Here is a 14,792-nt window from a genome sequence, read left to right as displayed (position 1 = left end):
TAGCTGGGTGGCCAATAAATGATTTCTGTGAAAGTGACAGCTATGTGAGATCTATAGGACGAGTAGACCTTGGTTAGCCAAGTGAAGGGGTAGGGGAGGTGCACCTCCACATTTGGGAGCTTGACCTTCAGGTGATGTCAGCAGAGCTTGGGGATTCCCATCTGAGGCTCCTTTGCCACAGAGGCCCTCTGGACAGCTCTTTGGGACTTTTACTTTGGAGCCATTTATGTAGATGTCTTCAGCAGACAGAACAGTCTGATCAAGCACATGGTCAAAACTTTCAACAGAGAAAAGATAAACAAATGGTTTTTTTGTCTTCATAATACCCTCCACCTTTGGGGCTATTTTCAGTGCTTCAATTCTGTATGCTATACAGCATGTAGAACTTGGAAAGCTTCTAGGGTTCTAAAAATGAACAACTGAGCTGCCCACTCCATGCACACTTTAGCATCTGTCCTCTTCTTGCATACAGATTAGACCCCTTTAGGTGGCTTATATGTGTCTGGGTCTTTGCACATGTTCATGCATGCTGTGTGTAAGGCCTGGATGTTGCGCTTGTCATATGTGTATGCTCACCTGTTAGATACATTGCTTAAGTGCAAAAAATAGGCCTGGGGGCTACTGTCTATACCTCCAAACTAATAAAGGTGAGCAATAGTTTTAAAAAATATTTTTACATCATAATAGTTTGTATTCACTGGTCCTTTTATTTGTGTACCTCAAAGCATTTGATCAAAATTATAATTAATTCCTTTAGCCTCCTAGTGGGGTGGAGATGCCTATAGATGAGAAAATTGGCACACAGAAACTGGGGTGCTTGGAATCACTGACTGGGCTGTTCAAAGCATGATTTCCAACCAAGTTCCTCAGTAGTGGAACACAAGGTCTCCTTCTGCAGGTCCATCCTTTCCTTTATGCTGCCAACACTTGCCACCTCATATTCATTCCCCTCTTTTGACTTCACTAGGTCCTCTCTTGTTGAGCTCTGTTGCTCTTCTTTGATTTGACTTCCTCATCAATGTTTTGAATTTCTATTTAATGACTTGGGAAGTTCAGCTTTTATTTTTATTTATTTTTCATTATTTAAGTTCAGGGGTACATGTGCAGAACGTGCAGATTTGTTACATAGGTATACACGTGGTGGTTTGCTGCACCCATCAACCCGTTGTCTACATTAGGTGTTCCTCCTAATGCCATCCCTCCCCTTGACCCCACCCCATGACAGGCCCCATTGTGTGATATTCTCTCCCCTGTGTCCATGCGTTCTCATTGTTCAACTCCCACTTATGAGTGAGAACATGCAGTGTTTGGTTTTCTGTTCTTGTGTTAGTTTGCTGAGAATGATGGTTTCCAGCTTCACCCATGTCCCTGCAAAGGACATGAACTCATCCTTTTTATGGCTGTGTAGTATTCCATGGTGTATATGTGCCACATTTTCTTAATCCAGTCTATCATTGATGGGCATTAGGGTTGGTTCCAAGTCTTTGCTATTGTGAACAGTGCCACAATAAACATACGTGTGCATGTGTCTTTACAGTAGAATGATTTATATTCCTTTGGGTATATACCCAGTAATGGGATTGCTGGGTCAAATGATATTTCTAGTTCTAGATCCTTGAGGAATCGCCACACTGTCTTCCACAAGGGTCAAACTAATTTACACTCCCACCAACAGTGTAAAAGCTTTCCTGTTTCTCCAGATCCTCTCCAGCATCTACCGTTGCCTGACTTTTTAATGATTGCCATTCTAACTGGAGTGAGATGGCATCTCATTGTGGTTTTGATTTGCATTTCTCTAATGACCAGTGATGAGCATTTATTCATATCTCTGTTGGTTGCATAAATGTCTTCTTTTGAGAAGTGTCTGTTCATATCCTTCACCCACTTTTATTTTTCCTTCTTTAAAACTTCTTTCTCATTTGAAGCCTACTGACTCTAATAAGCTTTCAAGGCCAGGGACAGGAACTGTGCATTATCCATCTTTGCACCCCATGCAGAGCTTGCTAAGGTCGAACCTGGCACTGGCACTGGCACCTAGTAGTTGCTACTACATTATGTATTATATATGCATATTATATGTATATCATATATATAAAATGATATGTATCATATATGTTATATATTATGTCATTATATATAACATATATATGATATATATCATATATCATGTATATTATAGATATCATATAGATATCCTATATATCATATAGGATATATGATATATATAGATATATATATAGATATATATCATATAGGATATATGATATATAATATAATAATTATAATATATATTGCTATATAATATATAATGTATATTATATAATTATATTATATAATTTATATTATATGTTATATAAGATGTATTATGTAATAATGTATATTAATTATATAATATATAATACATTATAATATATTAATATAATACATTATAATATATTAATATATTATATTATAATATATTAATATATTATAATATAATATATTAATATATTACAATATTATAATATATAACAATATATTATATTTTATACAATTAATATGTATTATATTATATAACAATATATAATTTATTATAATTATATTACTAAATTGTTATAATTATTATTTTATTTAATTATTTAATATATTTATTATAATTATATTACTAAATTATTAAATTATAATTATTACTAAATTATATATTATATATAATTATAATATACATAATTTAGTAATGGGTTTGCTGGGTTGAGTAAATCATTATTGAATGATTATATGAATATATATTATATGTTATAATATATAATATTGTATATTTTAAATATAATATATAAAACAATATGTATCTTAAATATATAGATATATAATATATTTATATATTTAATATATATTTACATATTATATATTTAATATATAATAAATATAATTTAATATAATATTTAATATAATATAATATATTTTATATTAATATATAACAATATAAATATAAATATTTAACAGTTAATGTAGATTTAATATTAGATGTAGATAAATATATATTTAATATATCTAAGATTAAATATATATTATATATTTATTAAATCTAATATTAAATATATGTTATATATTAAATATATAGATTTAATATATCTAATATATATTATATATAAATGATATGCATATAATACACAGATAATATATAATGCATAAATGGTATATACAATGTAAAAATATATGTAGTGTATAATGCATATTTATGTAAAAATAAATATAAAAACAATATTAAGATTAGAAAGCCAGGTGAAGGATAAGCAAATTGAAATTATAGGCCACAGAGAACTTGCTAGTTATTTTTCCCAATAACCAAAGCCAAAAGGGGGGACGTTATAAATTACACTGTTTATACTATCAGAAAAAAAAAAAAACAACTCATTCCAATTCCTGTGGGCTGTTACCTGAATTGTAAATCTAGGATCCTTGAAGATATAAGCCACGCCATTTATGGTAGACTTTAGCCACATGGATGACATTATTGCTAGGTTTGAAACTTGTTTACTTCTGGGTTACTTGAGTTTGGGTCTTTCTGTTAATTCGTGGTTTTCTTGGGAGTCATGCCTCAGTGCAGGCTTGGGTATGAGAAAGACGTCCTTTTGTTATCTACTCTTTAAGGGACTCCGCTTCATTGTAAGAGAAAGCAGGTTAGCCTGCTGGCAAAGAAGAGCCTTGCACAGTGTCAGTCTTCTGGAATATCCTAGTTCTGACACTTCATGGCGCTCTGACCCTGGACATATTGCTTAACCTTCTCTATTCTACATCTACAAATGTGGATAATGCCACTTCTCTCACAAAGTTAGTATGAGACGTAAGTATATTAATCATTATTTATGAAGGGTTTCAGAACAATATGTAGAACATGGTATTCAGTGCATATTGTTGTTATTATTACCGGGTCTTTTGCAGACAATTTTTATTTTTCTCTTTATAGCACCAAAAGCCTCCAAAGTAGACAACATGCTACACCCTCTCCAGCCACACGACCTTGGCAAACACTTTCTCTGCCAGGAAAATGTTTCCGTCCCAATCTCACTATATCACATTTTCTCTTTTTTTCTTCCCAACTGGGTAACTTTCACCTAGCCTTAAGAAATCAGCGCAAACTTAAGTTTCTTGAGGTTAATTAGATCAGCTACCACATGCTTCTCATGGTAGTAATTTTGCATGTAATTGTCATTCTTTGATTCATATCTGTGTCTTCCACTAAACTGTAGTAAACTTCATTGTAGCAGAACTTGAATCTGTTATGCCTATTGTAGTATGATTATATTACTGGCATTTAGCATTATGACTGGAATATAGTAGCACTTAGTAAATAATTCTTTTTTCTTCTTTACTTTTTTTTTCAACTGTTATTTTAGACTCAGGAGGTACATGTGCAGGTTTGATGCTTGGGTATGTTGTGTGATGTTGAGGTTTTGTGACAAATGATTCTGTCACCCAGGTACTGACCATAGTACCCAACAGTCAGTTTTAACTCTTGTCCACCTCCCTCCCTACTCTAGTAGTCCCCAGTGTCTATTTTTCTCATCTTTATGTCCATCTGTACCCAATGCTTAGCTCCCATTTGTAAGTGAGAACATGCAGGATTTGGTTTCCTGTTTTTGCGTTAATTTGCTTAGGATAATAGCCTCTAGCTCAACCATGTTACTGAAAAGGACATGATTCCATTCATTTTTATGGCTGCATAGTATTGCATGGTGTATGCATGCCACATTTTCTTTACCCAGTCCACCATTGATAGGCACCAAGGTTGATTCCATGTCTTTGCTATTGTGAATAGTGCTGTGGTGAAAATGTGAGTGCAAGTATTTTTTTGGCAGAATGATTTGTTTGCTTTTGGATATATACCTAGTAATGGGTTTGCTGGGTTGAGTAAATCATTCTTGAATGAATTAATTTAACTTAGAGTTAACATATACAGCAAATCCTGGTGCTGCCTGCAGAATGTCCTGGCAAAGTCCTATCAATGCTACAATGAAGAGATAGGGACTTAGACAACTCGTTGGATGACTCTGGGTCTGTTTCCTTAAATCTATTAGATGTAATAGATTTAGTACATCTAATTATTTATTATAATCTATTGTAATTATTTATTACAATCTGATTTATTACCATCTGTTAGATGTAATAGATTTAAGGAAACAGACCCAAAGCTGTGCGTAACTTGACCCTGAGATAATTTTAGGTGATTTACATGCTCAATTCTCATTTAATTTTAAATATAAACATATAATAAACTGTGATTTAAAAAGCAGACCTCAAACTGTATGTTACACAGTTTGTATGTTATGTTGGTATGTTATACCAACTTTGAACACACTGGAAAATGCCAGCCTCTTAATTTGTGCTGCTAGGTTACCCTATTCATGTGCAGAATGGCATTGATTGTGAAGATTCTACTTAAATTTCAAGGCATGCTCTTAACTATTTATCTTAGGAAATGCAAATTTCTCTCCATCCTATAGAACTGAAAGAAAAATGAAAATTAATATTAGAGCTGATGTGTAACTTTAAATTTCTTTCTAATTTTGTATTCACTAGAACAACTTCTTGTCATTGACTAATTGTGTAAGTAGATATTGCATATACAAATAAATGTTTACTGATTTTAAAAATTTAGTTTTTGTCAGCTATATATTTGCATCCTGAAAAAAACTTCTATTGCAGGGAGGGATTTCACTTTTACAAATTATTTTAGAAGCTTTTTTAAAACCACATTCTAAATCATCGTGACGATCCCTTCAAATTCTCGCTGCCTGTGATCCTTTAATGATAAATTGTCTCCTACATTTTGCCACATTCAGTCAATGCTGAAGGTGAGAATGACAGGTAACACAAACACCTGCTTAATGGCAACAGCTGCTGTGAAAGCAGTGCAGATGAGCGGGAGCAGACACGGTTCTAGCCAGTGTCCACACATCTAGGGGATAGACGTGTAGACACATCTATGAATCTGTAGACACATTTATGAATCTGTACACCTTATACTTCTCTCTAGACTTCATCCTGACCAGTCTCTTGGACTTGCTGTAGGAATTGCATAGTTTTATTCCTGTTCCACGGATTGAGAGTTAAATGTTGGGCAGACTTTATTACAGAGCATATAACTAATATTAAATGTTTTATTCCATTTTTAAATCCTAGCATATCATAGGTACTTAAAGTGTGTTCCCCTGTGTAATAAATATGCAACTTAAAATCCCTTCTTTATTCCTTGAAAGCAATCATAAGCAAATATTATTGTATGCTAACAAGCTTCTTTAATTGGAAGACAAAAGTCAGGGTTCTCTTCCGCCCTGGCTTAGGATGCTCTTAAACTCTTCCGATCAATGACTTTGGTTTTGGTCACCATGGATAATTGCCCTTCGTCTGACTAGTAGTTTTCTGTATAGAATTAAGAATACTGGCTTTGGAGTCGGACAAATCTGGTCTTGAATCTGAGGTTTAACGTTTAAAATATGAGTGAACTTGGGAAAGTTACTTAACTTCTCTGAGACCCATTTTACTCATTTGTAAAATAGGATCCAGCTTCATAGCTGTTCTGAGTGCTCGATAAGATAGTTCATACATAGCCGCTGGTACACAGTAAACATTACGTGAGGTTTTGGCTTTGGCTATGTTTTATGACCACATAGTGACAATCATGTTGCCATCAGAGGTCGTCAGTGGCTTAAAAGCATTAACTGGAATTATCTATTTCCTTGCATTTGAAAACTGCCTATCTTCCCATGATTTCTCATCTTCTAGAAGGTCAATCCCAGTTTCTCACATGGGGGCTGAAGGGTTGCTTCTCTGGCAAGCGGTAGGAGAGGGCCAGTCTCAAGGCACAAGTGCTTTTCTGGCCTCTGCTTCATCCGATTTGCTAATGTCCCCTTGACCAAAGCAAGTCATGTGGCTAAGCCCAGGTTCAAGGAGAAGAGAAATGGACTCCACCTCTTGATGCAGGTAGGACACATATCATGGCCATTTTCTTTTTCAGTCTACCACAAACACTAAGCACTAGGTAGATCCTGTGATCTTGAGAAATAATGTTATCTTCTTTATGTTAATACTAAAGCTACATTTAAATAAGCACTTAATCATTTCTAAGCCCTGAGAAGTGGCTTACATAGGTATTCTTATTCCTATTTATAGTTGAAAATGACTGACATTTGGAGAGTTTAAATGCCATGGCTGAGGTTAACATAAGGAATATGACTGGATTTGGAAGGCTTCTGATTTAAGTAATGCTTCTTCCTAGAGTACCGGACTTGGCTTATTGAAGTTACTCTTTTAAATGTATGATAATTTGGTACCACTACTATATTTTTCATTATTGCCCAGTGGTCTTTAGTTTATCAGAGGGCTTGATCCTTGTGCTTAATACTTAAGATTTAGAAATAGTACATTTACAAAATAACTTACAAATAGAGTCTATTCAAACTCTCATAGCCTGTGATCCTTTAATGATAAATTGTCTCCTACTTTTTGCCACATTCAGTGTCAATTCTGCCACTGTGGGTGGCAATTCTGATAGGTGCTACAAAGGAGAAGATACATGATGATTCACGGGGCAATAATTTTTTAACTTACAACTTTTTAGTTTAATTCTAGCCTCCCTTGCTCTCTCTGCATTTTTGGAAAGCATTGTAACTCATCTCCCTCGATGGGCCATATTGTGAGAGGCTGAACTCTTTGAGGCATGGTTAAATCAATTATTGTCACTAGTAAGGGTCTTCCTTCCTATTTCACTGAATAACTTACTGCCATCTGTGCCCTAGACTAAAATTCTGGATAAACAGGAGCCCCAAAGGCCTGCTAAATTGCATGCTGACTTAACAGGTTGCGTAAGATCAAGGATTTATATTTTAGAACTACCTAACCGTGACTTACAGTGGTTCCATAATTGTGTTTGGAAACAGTGCAATTTAAACCTAAAATTCAAGTGATTTACATTTTGGCCTTCCTGCCCTTTTGTTTATTTATTTTTTGGTTACGTAGATTAGTAATAACATTTACTTTGTAGTACACTTTATAATGCACATCCGTTATCTAAGAACCACAAAATGCTAGGACTTATAATATCTTTATCTCATCATAAATGAGAAAACTTAGGGTCCAAAAAGATAGGTGGCTTTCTTGGGATCCTGCAGCCAGAAAGGAATGGTACCCAAACTCAACATGCACCTCTTCTGCCCACCCTCATTTTTCTGATCCCAGACTCAATGCATATGCTGTCCTTATTGTCATATTGCCTCAGTTTACCTTTGCAAAATGATGGAGAATGGACTGACTTTATTCTGACCTCCAGTACTATTTATTTTGAATTTAATTACGTAGTGCCTTCTGCTGCTATTTAACTGTTTTATAAGCTCTTATTTTCTTAATGACATGGTGAGCTTTTTATAGGCAGTCCCCCCCCACCCCACCGTCTTTCCCACATCACCCACTATCCTGCTAAGAACCCAGGAGGCAAGCGGCAAATACTTGTAGAAGCAGCCTGATTTCTCACTAAGAATGACTGACGCTAAGATTGACAGGCTGCAGTTGGAAAGTGATCCGTGTCTTTGATTACCTCACGTAGTTGCCTTTTTAATGGAAGGAGCTGTCGATGCTGTGCTGCCCACAGAAACCCTCAGGTCGTTTTTCTCCCTTTCTATTTAGACTTCCCCAAAGTACATCCGCTCACATCCTACATTCATCCACAATTATTTGGCCCCATACAGCAAGTTTAAAAATAGCCAATGTGCACCACAGTAAGACGTTGGAGGTGCGCTGTAGGGACCCTTCAACAAGTTGAAGGCTGGCGAAGGTCATTCTCTCCACGACCTGCAATGAAGGCGTGGGGAGTTTCTGATAGCTGCAGAGAAGAATAGGTGGTCAGCAGTGTGCCTTCCCCTGTCTTGCCCCTTGACTCCCTTCCCCGCTGTTCTGGCCACGTGCTTCTCCTTAGCTCGGCATCCCCGGCATATATTCTATTTTGAGATTACCTAGTCTTCAGCTTAGTTAAGCCATGTGATATGTAACATGCTTTACTTCTCCTAGGTTTGCAAATCCCCTTTGTTTTTTCCTAAAGCTTATTTTAGTAAAAAAGCATGGTCAGCAAATGTCAGCACTTCACTACTGTCCTCACTCTATTCTTACCTGTTCCTTTTAACATCACTAATGCTGCTTTAGGCATTGGGCTCTTTGCAGTTATTCGTTCCTTTAGTTGCATTTATTCACAGGCACTTTGCTTGGTGCTAGGGATGTTGTAGAGAGCAAAACAGGCAGGATTCCTGAGTTTACGATTCTTACGGACTGATAAGGAGAAGAGACCTTAATCAAATGATAAATGTGGGTGGCAATTCTGATAGGTGCTACAAAGGAAAAGATACATGATGATTCACGGGGCTAGAACCAAATTGGGCAGATCAGGGAGCTCTGCTGGGGAAGGAACTGTAGAACTGAGATCTGAAGATCTGGAGAGGAGAGCTTACGATATATGGAGAAGAGAGTCGAATAATGGGACATACCTCCAAACCAATGTCAACAAATACAGCAGGTATGTGAAGGAGTGTAGGGGCTATGACCAGATGCAGTGGGGGGACTTGACATTGCCTGAGAGAATTAAGGAAGAGATCCCTGGTGAATGTTGATTAAACTCAATCAGGAAGGGTGAGTAGAGCTTATATGAAGAAGAGGTGGGGGAAAGAAGACAGTACACGAGAGACTGCAGGAAGTCCCAGTGATGCAGAGACACTGGAAGGAGGCAGTGCAGCCGGAGTGGAGGGAGGGTACAGACAGGGGACACCATGGGTAGTTTTTCAGGTCATGGTAATGTCACATCTTACACTCAGGGACACTCATAGCTTACTGCTGCATCTAAAAAATTATCCTGAGGTAGAAACTTTCTCCCCCAACCTCAACAATAAAACACATCTCTGGCGTCCAACCAACATGTATACACATCAAGAAAATAAAATTATGGGAGGTCACACCGTCTCCACCAGCACTGCCAGGACCTCTGAAAAGGGTCCAGGCTGGTGGACTCCAAATCAAAATTCACAGTGAATAAAACCTGAATATTAAGAAACTAACTCTGTAAAAGAGTTGTCTCTTTTTACATCCTCAGCACCACCACATTTCCCCCTTTCTTTCTAAGGTGAGTTTCCTGAAGGTGAGGTGGGTACTCCTGCTTGGTGAACTTCCTTAGATCTAGAGAACTTACCTTTGCTCCTTTTCCCATCTGACTTTCATCATCTTCAGTCAGGTACTTCAATGAATGAAAGGAGCCTTCAAAGAAAATGAACCTAACAAAATTTAAATCTGAGAGCCCATGGTTTTAATATCTTTCACTTTCCTCAATCTTTCTTATACCAGATAGAATCAGTAATAGCTACTTCATGGATGTAGTTCCCAGAGGCCTACGGTGAATTTTCTCTCAATAGTCTTTCTACCTTGATCTCTTTTAGGTGAAGAGATGAGGGATTGTTTGGGGTGTTTTTGTTTTGTTTTCCAAGAGATTGTGCTATGCCTGTTTGTTGTACAAAAAGAAGAGTCTCTTGGACAGCCAATGTGTTATGTTTTAGAATTGTTCTTTGCCCTCATATGTAATAATTATGCTCATTTGTCAACAACGAAGAAAAAAACAAGAAAAATTTTAGATGGTGATGAAGAACAGAATCCTACTAACAACAATAGATTTTCATGACAAAATTTTTATATTGTTCTCATACAGGATGAAGAGGAAGAAATCAAACAAGAAATTAACATGTTGAAGAAATATTCTCATCACCGGAATATTGCTACATACTATGGTGCTTTTATCAAAAAGAACCCACCAGGCATGGATGACCAACTTTGGGTATGTAGTGCTGTCCAAATTTGCTTTATTCACATAAAGAACAAACAGGGCCAAATGGTTCATTTTTCTATCCTCATGACAAAATTTGATTAACTCCTTCTTTAACCCTTAGCCCCCATGATATCCGTAACATATTGTTTTCAGGGTTTTCTCCCATTTCCTTGAATATCTATCTTTTCAGGATCTGTAAATGTTCCTTCTGTCCCTTAATATGGACCATCCCCAAAGCCAATTGTTAAGTTCTCTGTTGTTTTTTTTTTTTCACTAATTGACAACCTTTTATTGTGTTTTATTTTAGGCACCATGGTATTTACATTTTATGAATTGTATCATTTATTTTGCTTCTTTGAGTTAGGTATCATTCTTTCCCTAATTTCTTGAATGATGAAACTAAGGTTTACAGAAAAAAATGGGTAAACTGTTCCAATGTCTACATAGTTAGCAGGGGTGGATCTAGGATCTAACCAAGCTCTATGTGATTCTCTGTCTATTACTGATGTGTGGGTGACTCCGAAACACAAACTTTAACTCTGTAAGTAAAATACCTAATACAGTGTCTAGTACCAAGTAGGGACTCTGCAAAGGTTGTTTTCCTTTCATGTTTCCCCTAGTCCACTTAGCTGTGTGCCACAGTCCTTTATCTTTGACAGTCTAAGAGGCAGCTCTAATTGGCTGTCCCACCAACAAGTTTACTGTGTTTGATACCAAACCCTGTCGCTGCTCTGCTGAGCCCAGACTGCATTTTGCTCACCTTTCTGGTTTCTGTCCTTGGAACTTTTATTCACTTAGTCCTTCAGCAAGATTATAATGCTGTATTGGTTTGGCCTTCCCTTGCCAATTTTATAATTACCTCCCTAGTATGGGCCCATTCAGTGGAAGCCTGGACTTTACAATGGCCTCCTATGTGTTGATCTACTTTTCTTTCACTCTTTCTTCTTCCCTCTACCTTCCGTCCTTCTGTCCCTCCTTCCCCCCTTCCTCTCTCTTAATTTCTGTTCATCCCACATGTCGTTGTTATATTAGTGCTTCTAAAAATACCTTTTTAAGCCCTTACTGTCTTGCTCATTTTCCAGAGGTTTTGTATGTGCCTAACACACAAAATTTACTGAATTAGCAAGAGCCTACTATATGCCAAATACTGTGCTGAGCTGTGTGGATCCAGTGATGGCTATTTCATGGAGAATTCCCAAAGTACTCAGCCTTGGGTAGAAGTAACTATTTTAATGCATCAGACATTTCCAATCCAGTGGAGAAGACAGAATATAGACAATGAATGCAATCAGTGACCAAAAAAGATATAAAAATGTTAGCTTATAAAACTAACAAGATTTTCATGTAATTTAATGTGAGTACTCAATCTTTGGAAATGAAAAGAACCATTGGGATTTTTTTTTTTTCATAAGGCTTATCTCCAAATTTAAAAGAAAAATTATTTGGGGGTAAACACATTTTATATAGTTTATGTGATTCTAAAAAAGTTACAGTAGGTTTTAATTGTGGCCTTTAAATGTATAATAGATGTAAATATGAAGATTCAACATATAAAAGTTGTGGGAGAAAATAAATATGACTATATAATCCTAAAGAGAGGTATATGACAACAAAGGGATACATCATAAAATATAATTTTGATGGACTTGACTATATACATGTTTTAAATGTCTTCTTAACAAAAAACATGAAGTAAAAATGCAAATAACTGAATAAAAATATTAATTTTATATATAATGAGCAAAGAATTTAGTAGCCTTCAGAGATGAAGCATTTTCATAAATCAATAGGAAAAACATGAAATTACTAATAGCAAGATTGAGTTAAGGAAAAGGTTACAACCAAAAAAGTAAGCAATATCAATTATCAGTAAAGGTGTATTAAAATGCTATTTATACTAACAATAGAAATCCACAAGAAAACAATAGATACCATTTCTTGCCTAGTAGACTGGCAAAGATTTTTTTTCATTATAATGTCCAGAATGGACACCCATACCCACTGCTCATGGAATGAACAGTGGTCCAACTTAAGGGCAGTTGGCATACACACAACACACACACACAGAGACATACACACACATACACACCTTCCAAAGCAAGCACCTTACTTTTGACTCCATATTTTCACAGGCAGGAATGTGTCCTAAATAAGGTCACTTATTTAGGTAACTACATAAGGATGTATGTAGAAGTTAACCAATAGGGAGTCACTTAAGGGACACTGCAGACAATTAAAATGATGTAGCTCTACATTTATAAATGGTTAAGCATTAACAATTGTAGTAGGGGCTGGGCGCGAGGGTGGCTCACGCCTGTAATCTCAGCACTTTGGGAGGCCGAGGCGGGTGGATCACTTGAGGTCAGGAGTTTGAGACCGGCCTCCTGACCAACATGGTGAAACCCTGTCTCTACTAAAAATACAAAAAAATTAGGTGGGCATGGTGGTGGCTGCCTGTAATTCCAGGTACGCCAGAGGCTGAGGCAGGAGAATTGCTTGAACTTGGAAAGTGGAGGTTGCAGTAAGCCGAGATAGCATCACTGCACTCCAGCCTGTGTGACAGAGTGAGACTCCGTCTCACAAAACAAAAACAATAATAATTAAAATAAAATAAAATAGGACTTTGTAAAGCCTTTTGAAGAGGTTATAATTAGATATAGTATGTTTTCATTTTTGTGGAAAAAACACACATGTAGTAACTTGGTGGGGATATCTGATATAATGTATACTAATTGTGTTGAAAATATTTATTTTGAGGTAGTAATTTCAGTAATTTCATTTTAAAAACATTTTTCTTTTTTACATCTGCTTTTTTTTTTCTCTAATCTTCCTCTTCAATACATTTTCTTTTAGAGACAGGGTCTTGCTCTGTCTTCCAGGCTGCAGTGCGGTGGCACCGTGATAGCTCACTGTAGCCTTAAATACCGTAGCTCAAGCGATCCTGCCGCCTCGGCCTTCTGGGTAGCTCTGACTACAAGTGCACGCCACTATGCCCAGCTAATTTATTTATTTTTTTGTCTCACTTTCTTGCCCAGGCTGGTCTCAAACTCCTGGTCTCAAGTGATTCTCCTGCCTTGGCCTCCCAAAGTACTGGGATTACAGGTGCAAGCCACTGCACCTGGCCTGAAATTGCTCTTAAGTTCAGCATCTGAACCCTTTCTGCTGCTGCTTTTGTTATTGCTACTACTGGGCTGTCCTTGCTCCTTATAAAAGACTGTCTGCTCTCTGAGGGCAAGGATTGTGTCTTTTGCTTCCCTCTGCAGCATTTGGAAGGCACTGGGTAATATGCTGACAAAATCATTGGTTTATGAATGAAAATTATATTGTTAGAACAAAACCTGGTTGCAACAGATACTTTTGAGAGCTCAGTTTCCCTAAGGCCTGCAGATTCAACAGGATGTGATGAGGTGGCATGAGTTAAGATATCTTTGTGTTTCCAAAGGACTTCTACATTGTCAACAATTTAGCATTTTAGCAGTGACCCTGAATTGCCAGAAGCTGCAGCAGATGACATGTAGCGAATGATAGCTATTATCCCCCAGCTCATTATCAGCACCCTGGAAGTCCCCCTTGTGCTCCCTCTCTCAATCACTGCCACCCCGAGGAAAACCAGTATCCTGACTTTTTTTCTCCCAGTTGTATTAAGATATAATCAACAAATAAAAATTGTATATTGGCTGGGCATGGTGGCTGATGTCTATTATCCCAGTACTGTGGGAGACCAAGGCTGGGAGGGTTGCTTGAGCCCAAGAGTCCGAGACCAGCGTGGGCAACATAGTGAGACCTCATCTCTACCAAAAAAATTAAAATTAAAAGAAAAAGAATTTGTATATTGTTGGTGAGGATGTAGAGAGAAGGACACCCTTGTATACTGTTGGTGGAAATGTAAGTTGGTACAGCCATATGGAAAATACTATAGAGGTTTCTGAAAAAATTGGAAATAGAACTACCTTATGATCCA

At 36.7% G+C, this 14,792-nt stretch overlaps 1 protein-coding gene across 10 annotated transcripts in view; it reads left to right on the top strand.

Moving 5' to 3' along the window:
• Nucleotides 1-14,792, top strand: part of TNIK (TRAF2 and NCK interacting kinase) — a 409,664-nt gene that overhangs the window by 239,565 nt on the left and 155,307 nt on the right. For all 10 annotated transcript variants that reach the window (XM_063621578.1, XM_063621584.1, XM_063621583.1 and 7 more), the window contains one exon: nt 10,715-10,840. In XM_063621578.1, the coding sequence (XP_063477648.1) occupies nt 10,715-10,840 (126 nt within the window). The remainder of the gene's footprint in view (nt 1-10,714; nt 10,841-14,792) is intronic.

This window comes from Symphalangus syndactylus, chromosome 17, assembly GCF_028878055.3.
Source record: "Symphalangus syndactylus isolate Jambi chromosome 17, NHGRI_mSymSyn1-v2.1_pri, whole genome shotgun sequence".
NCBI classification, from domain to species: domain Eukaryota; kingdom Metazoa; phylum Chordata; class Mammalia; order Primates; family Hylobatidae; genus Symphalangus; species Symphalangus syndactylus.
The sequence above is the reverse complement of the archived record's forward strand: the minus strand, read 5'-3'. Positions and strand labels throughout refer to the sequence as shown.